At 50.7% G+C, this 8,584-nt stretch overlaps 1 protein-coding gene across 1 annotated transcript; it reads right to left on the bottom strand.

Annotated features, from left to right (window-relative positions):
- Window positions 1-3,484: 3,484 nt before the first annotated feature.
- Window positions 3,485-7,399, bottom strand: KCNS2 (potassium voltage-gated channel modifier subfamily S member 2). Its single transcript, XM_086966046.1, has 2 exons — window positions 7,125-7,399; window positions 3,485-6,074 (listed from the first exon to the last, which is right to left on the bottom strand). The coding sequence occupies exons 1-2, from the start codon at window positions 7,202-7,204 to the stop codon at window positions 4,607-4,609; spliced, it is 1,548 nt and encodes a 515-aa protein (XP_086822172.1). The 5' UTR covers window positions 7,205-7,399; the 3' UTR covers window positions 3,485-4,606.
- Window positions 7,400-8,584: the final 1,185 nt, after the last annotated feature.

Here is an 8,584-nt window from a genome sequence, read left to right as displayed (position 1 = left end):
TCACCCTCATCTGCGCTGAACGTCCAAACAGTAATGACGTTCATTCAAGATTGGATGAACTGCAGCCACCTCAAACTTAACCCGGACAAGACCGAGCTGGTCCCGACCGGAGGTGGTTGCAGTCCATGGTCCCCTTCCTTTTGGCCCCCTTCCCTTGGTGTCCCTCCACTTCCTGTGTCCAAAGTAAAAACCCTGGGGATTCCTTCTCAATCCCCAGCTCACTGTCCACCCACAAGTTAGTTCCGTGGTTTCTTCATGTTTCTTTTCCCTTAGAGTAATTAGGAAAGTTTCCCGTTTCTTTTCTCCCTCAGCTTTAAAAATTATTATGTTGGCCATGGTACTGTCCCGTATAGACTATGGCAACATAGTCTATAATGGGGCCCCTGCATACATGATCCATCGATTACAACTGGTGCAGAACCAGGCGGCCCGCCTGATCCATGGCCTACCTAAATATCATCGGGTCACTCCACTACTCAAAACACTGCACTGGCTCCCTGTGAGGGAGCGTGCCCTGTTTAAACTCGGCTGCCTCACGTATCAGGCTAGATCGGGCACTGCTCCCGAGTTCATCTGCTCTCTCATTAAGCCATACTGTCCAGGCAGAGAACTTCGCTCGACCCATCTGGCCCTTCTTACCATCCCTCGCTTTAAAAAGCAGAAGGCGGGCGGAGCGAGATTCGCTGTCCTGGCTCCAACCTTTTGGAACTCCCTTCCGGTTACCCTACGCACCTCACCTTCTTACCTTCTGTTCCGGAAGAATCTTAAAACCTTCCTTTTTTCACAAGCCTACCTGACCTAATCTCTTAGCTGCTGCCGTCCACTGCTCACCACTAGCGCCATGAAATCGCTGGGTATACGAGCGCTGTACAAATGTTTTTAAATTCAAATTCAAATTCAAGAGTGAGAGAAACTTACTGTATGGTGACTGTGCTACTCTTAGTCTGTGTGCTTCTTCCCATTATCGGTGCCGCTCTGCTGGCCCCTCAGTCACTGGTAAGAATGCACGGATCATTAGGCTCCGGCTTCTTTGTATAGAAGGGAATTGGTACCGGTGCATAAGTGAAGGAATCAATGAACCCTGCCTATGTCAAATCAGCGGCCAAAGCTTTGAATTAAAACATCTGTTGAAGCAATTGCCACTAAAGTGGGAAGGATTTCCCCAACTTGAAGATGGGAAAAATCCAATGAACTTGGGGCACATTTATCAAAAAATCGTTCAGCGCAGTGCAGCAGGCCACCTTTCTTGTGCGGTGTGAGGAAAAGGGCAGGAATGACCCGTATTTAACATTATACAGCGCATTCCTGTCTTACTTGTGCTGGCGCACAATGTGCTGCCTAGCCCCAACACATGCACCCTTGCACCTTAGTGCAAGGGTGTCTGCCTATAAGCTGGATTGTGTTTGTGCGGGAAGGCTCCCCAAGGGAGGTCAACTTAATGGTAATTTGCTCCCCTTATTTTCGAATTCGCAAATTTTTAAAGTTCGATGCATTGCATTTAAGGAATCTCAATTTGAGATTCCTTACATGCAATCGCAATTTAAGAAATCACAATTTTGCGATTTCTTAAATTGCGAAAATAACAAAAATGTTAATGCATCCCAAAAATGGGAATTGCATTCGCAAACGGACGAATTTTACGATTCACACCGTTTGCGAATGCAATTTCCTTTGATGCATGTGGCTGTTAACCCCTAATCACTGGCTATGTGAATCCTTCTTCCTTCCCATAATCAAGATTTGACCAGCTCACTGCTACCTTTTTTCAGGCAGTCTCAGCATACCACACCGAGAGGTCTTCTTATGACACCTGCAAAGGGAGCTTCAAAGGCTAATGAGCCCAAGTGTACTCTTCCACCAGCTGTGGACTTTGAGCTGGCCAATAGCAAACTCCATAAAATTAGTTCCAGTGCGTACTCTGGGTTAAGCACTGCCTTTTGTCGGATTGATGGGGTTAATTTCCCAACACCACCAGTAGCAAACACACCTCTCCCCTGACCATCTGCAGAGACCCCTCAACCTGGGGTTTGATTGCGGATAGGGTAGTTGGCGTTGTGGTCTACCGACAAGGGTCTTTCCTACTGCAGGTTGCAGTAGGTGTTGCTTTCCTCACTGAGGCTGTTTGCCCCTGTCCAAGTGGCACAATGAAGGTGCACGTGGCTTCTTGCATTGCTGCACACCCTTCCTTATGTGCCCTGGGGTCAGGCCAACAATCTCAAGCGTTTCCACATTGTGGTCTTCAGGCCCGCTTCTTCCGTTAGAAGATGCAGCACAGTCCTGCCTGTCCTTCTGGAATCACTGAACAGATGGGTGAATCCCCACGGTTTACAAACTCAGCATTGTTTTTACAGAATGCCTGTAAAAGAAACATGTTGATCGAACTGCAAAGGTTTACGCAGGTGTAAGGTATAAGTGTGCATCATTTATGAATACAAAATAAATAGGCATTTAATGTATGCATGTAAGAGAGGCATGTTTATGCATAAAGCATGCAGCGGAGACATATACATTACATGGATGATTGCCACTGGCTTCGCGCGTGTGGGCGTGACTCATGGAGTGTTGGACTAATAGCAGGACAATTCAGAAGACACTGGGTGACCACTGGTAAAGTAATACCTTACTGGGCACTCGCAAACCTCTGGATGCGCGCTTCCCACGCGTATCCCAGCCCCCCTCACCATCCATCCCCCCAGGGACCTAACATGCGCAACAGTTCGGGGATCACAAGATCTGACCGACAGGATGCCAGGCACATGCAACATATGGTCATGAATAAAAAAACATAGAGGTGCAATGAAAATGTTATTCCGTAATGTTCCTAACCATACAAGTGCACGTCTCACCCATACCCTCAAAGGGTTAGGAATATGGACATAAGTATCCTTTCTACGTGAATACCAGACAGGCGTGCATCCGTTAGGACATGGGGCGCACTTCGTGCATCATTTCTCACGCGTTGCGGAGTAGTCACAAAGTTGCGAATTATGCGCACAGGCGTCATTTTGCCTCTGACGATCTGCACTGAAGGAAAGTTAACAGCGCGCCCCTCCCCCCCTGCTCCTCCCCCCCTGCTCCTCCCCCACTGCTCCTCACCCACTACTCCTCACCATGCCCCTCCTGTGTCGCCTGTTCCTGAACAGACCATGGTTATGCAAACTTTATAAATGACCTGCCAAGAATGGCCATGGTTTAAACACATTTTAACCATAGTTTTATCCTCTCATGACCGGAGCAAATTCACTCCCCGTTACTTGTACAGGGGCCACCAAAGGGGCTAGCGTTACATGTCTTACTATGCCATGCATTAATAAAAGGAATACGAACCAATCAAAAGGCCCCTAGAGAGCAAGGTCTGAACCCCGGGCAGGTGGCCAATACAGACAGGCGAAGCTTTCACACAAGAAAGAAACACCGAGAGCACCCAATGAACTTGTTCCAACGACAATGTGGGGGGGCAACCAATGGAATTCACCAGAAAATCGCTTGTACACAGTTTTATTTGCCACTGAAAACTGACAACCTCCCTCTCTGCTTGTGATATTACACTGCCCTCTCCACGCTTGGCCCCACCTTCATAGCTTACAAAAATGCACGTTCACGAGACATTAAGGCTCACATAGCATGTACACTTACAACATTTAGACACAGCCCCTGTCCGGGTGTGGTTGGCACGCACCCACCTCCCCAGCTCGTGTGGTACAGCCCAGGGAAGGGCGCGCGCCAAGCTGCCTCCCTCTCCGAGCTGGGAACCGAGCAGATGTGTGGGTGGAAATCCGTGTCTTTTGTTCACAGCTGCTACTGTTCGACAGCGTGCCATCGTTTCACTCCAAGTACGTCTCGAGTGGACGGGGGTGGGGCGCTGTACGTTGAACAACACGGGGAGCAACTTGGAAAGGTGAGACGGGGTCAGGTTGCAACAGATTCTCATTCCGGCTTGAAAAGCAGACGGACCACACTGAAGAGCGTCACTGGTCTTAGACGTGACAAGAAGAAACTGAAAACGAATGTGTGTGTTTGAGGTGCATGTGCGTGAGTGGCACGTATGCCATGTTTATGCGCGTGGTGTATCTGTGTGTGCATCTTTGTGTAAGTGAGCAGTATGTTTGTGTATGTGTGTGGAATATGTTGTTATGCACGTGCTTCCTGTGCTATATAAGGACGTGTGTGATTTATGTACATGGGTGTTTTATGCCCGTCCATATGATGTAAATTTAATAAATTCACATGTGTGAGGCGTGAGGTGTGCAGTGTATATAAATGTGACGTACTGTGAGCACGTTGGTGTATGTATGCTTGTGTCTCAGTGTGACATGCCTGCAATATGTGTGCATGCGTATGCAATACACGTTTGAATCAGGGCATATGTGCGAGGTGTATGTGCCTGTGTGAGGTCCCTAAGCATTTGTGTGATGCATGTGCATAGTGAATGTGCATCTATGTGTAATGCATTTGTGTGATGGGTATGTACATGTGTGTGGTGTCCGTGCGCACAGTGTGTCTGCACACAAATGATGTGCATGTGTTGTGTGTGCTCTGTAAGGGAGGTGTGCATGTCTGCGTACAGTAAGTGTGCATGTGTGGGGGTTGTATCCGGGCTTCCTGGCTAGTCAATGGAGTCATTCAGGCTCTGTTCACTTTGACTGCTCCTGCTCATGTTTGTCAAGCTTGCCATGAGTGTCTTCACCTTATGGGCATAGTAATCCCTTAAATTTACCAATGGGACCTCTTTGATCCCCTCATCAAAATCACAGCTGCGCATGGCGCTCTCCAGCTGACGCTGCCGGCGGTAGAAGTGAGAGAACTTATTGAAGATGAGAGTTATGGGAAGGACCACCACCAGGATCCCAGCCAAAATGCAAGCGGAGGCAGTCAGCTTCCCCGCTATGGACCCTGGAACCACATCTCCATAGCCAACCGTGGTCATGCTGACTGTGGCCCACCACCAGCAGGCCGGGATAGTGGCCAGGCTGTCATTGTCCTCCTTTTCGATAGTGTAAGCCACCACGGAGAAGATGGAGATTCCAACTGAGAGGTAAAGCAAGAGGAGCCCCACTTCTTTATAGCTGTACTTCAGGGTGGCGCCCAGAGACCTGAGGCCCGTCGAATGTCTCGCAAGCTTTAGGATGCGGAAGATCCTCATTAGCCTCAGGACTTGAGCTACTCGGCCCAAATTGGCTAAGGCCGGGCTACTTTCCACCACCAGGTTCACAATTAAAGTGATGTAGAATGGGGCAATGGACATGAGGTCAATGATATTCAACGGATGCTTGAAGAACGCCACCATGTCGGGGGCCACTGCAAACCTGGTGACCAGCTCGAAGGTGAACCAGGCTATTCCAAACTGCTCCACTATCTCAAACCGGGGGTCCTCGCCCTTCTCCCCGTTGCTCAGTGTGACCTGGAAGTCTGACAGGCTATTCAGGCACATGGTGACAATGGACCCCAGGACCACCACAATGGAGAGCACGCTGAAGATCCTGCTCAGAACCGAGTAGCCTGGGTTGTCTAGAGCCAGCCACAGACGCCTCCTGAAGTTACCCAAAGGCTGCCTGTCAAATTTAGCAGCATCGTGGTAAAAGGCGAGGATCTCGTCGAAGGAAGAGGTGGTGGTGCTTTCCTGCTCGCTCTTGTCCTCCCACTGAGTAGGGTCCGGATCCATCTTCCTCCCGTGGTAGCTGTAGCTGCAGCAGGAGTCGATGAAGAACTCATTGATGCCCCAGTATTCAATCTCCTGGCTGAAGGAGAAGACGCACAGCTCACCCATGACATGCAGTTTCCCTGTGTTGTAGAAATGCAATACGTACGGGAAGAGCTCAGGGTTCCTGTCGAAGTAAAACTCCTTCTTGCTGTCATCGTAGTCATCACACAGCTCCAGGATTGACTCCTTGGAGTGGCAGTTCAGCAGCCGGCCCAGCCTGGTGTCTGGAAACCGCAGTAGTGTGTCTGAGCTCAGCTTCTTCTTGAAACCTCCAACGTTGATGCTGATGTCCTCCAAGTCCTCCTCGGCCACCTCGCTGATGCTTTGGCCTGTCATGCTGTACGTCCTGGCATATTCCGAAAATACATTGTACCTAGGACATAAATGAACAGTCGATCAGTTTCTGGTGCAGAGTTCTGATAACACTGTTTTAGCTACATTGGCCCTCCGTGAACGTCAAGCTTGGCCAACCCTGTCAACAAGCTGCTGTAGTGATCAAACGATGCGAAACTCAAGAGCACGCTAGGTGCATTATGGGTGAAGCACCATGGAATATAGTAACCTGTCACTCTTAAAAACATAGGGGCAAATTCACAAAGGCGTTCCTGAGTCTGTGAAATGGTACTCCAGGAGTGCGGTTTCATGTGACCATAAACGTCTGTGTGACTGGGCCCCAAAATATCCAACTCCATATTGGTACCAGTGCAAAGAGGGCACATTCCTTTCTATTTATGCTAATTGTGCATGATAGCTTCCTGAATATTCAAATGTTAGATGTTTTGGTGCCAACCCATAAAGGCATAGGCAAGTATGTGAGGTAGCACTACACGAGCGACCTGTCCACACAGTGTAGACTTGGTAATGTTGCACAAGAGGAATTACTTTGGAACATAGATGAGGTTTTTTAGCTTAAAAAATGCAAAATACCCTATAACATACGCCCAGATTGAAGGACGGCAGACCCTCCCCAGTATGTGTTGTAAATTAATGAATACTCTGTGGATAATGCACGGCACGCCCGGTCTATTAGTCTCTGGTTCACAAGCGAATCCAGTCCTTTTATAACAGCGGTAAATGCTCGACGTTAAACTTGAATGCACGCTAATGAAATGCACAATTGATTTTTATGAAAGCCTGTGAAGCGCTGCTCATCACTTCATTAAGCATGGGCTGCGCGGTTGTACTTTCAGAAATTCCCGGCAGTCTGGGAGCGATACAGCAGCGCCTGTCTGCCGCCGTCTACCAGCTCCGTTAGTTAGAAGCGCTGCCTCCGTATTTACTGACCCCCTTTTGTTCCCTCACACATGCTCCTCTCCTTAACCCTCACACGTTGGTTCTTCCTACACCTGTGCAACACACACAAAGAACGACTGAGCTTCTTCGCTTTTGTAAAGTCCCATGTGTAGCCGTACAAGTAGCCTACCGTGCCATCCACGGAACTTCCCACGCCTCCGGGTCCCGGCTCCTAAGGTGAGCCGGCACGCTGCCCGTGCAGAGGCCCATCAGCGGCTCCGGGGCTCTCCTTCAGGCAGCTGCTGGGGGCTGGCCGTGGGCGGGGGGCTCCCTGTCGGAGCGCGGGCACGGCGCTGTCTTTGTTCCTGCTCAGGGGACCCCGCCGTGGGCATGTCTCCAGCGCCCCCTCGGGTGAGCAGGTGCAGAGGGGCGCGGTCCGGGTGCGTCCGCCCGCCCGGCGAGGGTGAAGAAGCGGCGGCCGCTGGTGGTGCTGAACGGACAGCTCCTGCTCCCCGCCTCCTCGTCGCGGCGGCGGGCTCCCCAGCCGAGGCTTGTTATTTTCCTCCCACTCCCCAGGTGCGGGGAAACTCCGCCCGCTGGCTCCCTGCCGGCTCCTGCCTCCAAGATGCCCGAGTCAAAGGTGCACCCGTGGGCTGAGCCCCGCAGGGCAGGTGACTCCGCCCCGGGGGTCTCCCGGTCAGTGAGGTGCTGGCAGGCAGGGCGGGCAGGCGACTGCCCCCGGGGGTCTTCCAGCCAGGCAAGGGCGGCAGCGGCGTGAGGAGCTGGCAGGGAGCGCAGGCATCCGCGGGAGACGTGATGCTGCCTGGCACCAAACAAACACGGTGTGTGTGTGTGCGAGCCTGCCCCCGCCCCTCACTCCCAGCGGCGCACCAGACCCACTTGTGAGAGCGTCTGCGACTTTGCGATCTTCACAGGCTGTTGTTGTCTGGCCTTGCTTTCGCCACCAGACTTTTTTGTTTGCATTTTGCAGATAGTTAATATTTCGTTTCCACACACGACAGGTGCCTTGCTTCTTCTAAAAGGGCCACATTGATGCCTCAGTGCATTCTTACTGGCGCGTGCATTGTCTAGGCGTGCAGCGTACGCAGCGGTAACAGCCTAAAGTCGACGTGGTGTTTATTGCACGCGTTGCGGATTTCGTTTAAAGCACACATTTCGTGTAAAGTGCATTTACAAGAAATTTGATGATGCCTTGAAAAGAATGTTGCCTAGCAACCTAACAAAATCGTCTTTAGTCTCTTCCCGGTAATGTTGGGAAGCGCTAATGCCGGCACAAACATTTTACTGTACAAAAATGACTGGGAGCCCATTTTATCTGTGTGTGTGTGTATTTTAAACAGTGAAACGTCGATGTTAAATGTACAGCGGGAGAAGTCTTCGTGCGTGCTCGCGGGGGCTGCGCAGAGCGCATTCTCCGCAGTGTGTTCCAACTGTCCTTCCAGGAGCAGTGTTACAAGGGCAAGAGGTCCTACATGAAGAGAAGCAGGGGTTTAAAGCAGGAGAACGGTGTGCTCACACTGGACAGCAGCATTCTTGAGGTTTCCTGGAGTTGCGCACACCAGAACAATCATTACAACAAGTGAGGGGCACCTCGATGACTCATCCTTTCATGCTGTGACCTGCAGAGGC

Source organism: Lissotriton vulgaris, chromosome 4_1, assembly GCF_964263255.1.
Source record: "Lissotriton vulgaris chromosome 4_1, aLisVul1.2, whole genome shotgun sequence".
NCBI lineage: Eukaryota > Metazoa > Chordata > Amphibia > Caudata > Salamandridae > Lissotriton > Lissotriton vulgaris.
Note: the sequence above shows the minus strand (reverse complement) of the source record. Positions and strands in the feature narration are given on the sequence as shown.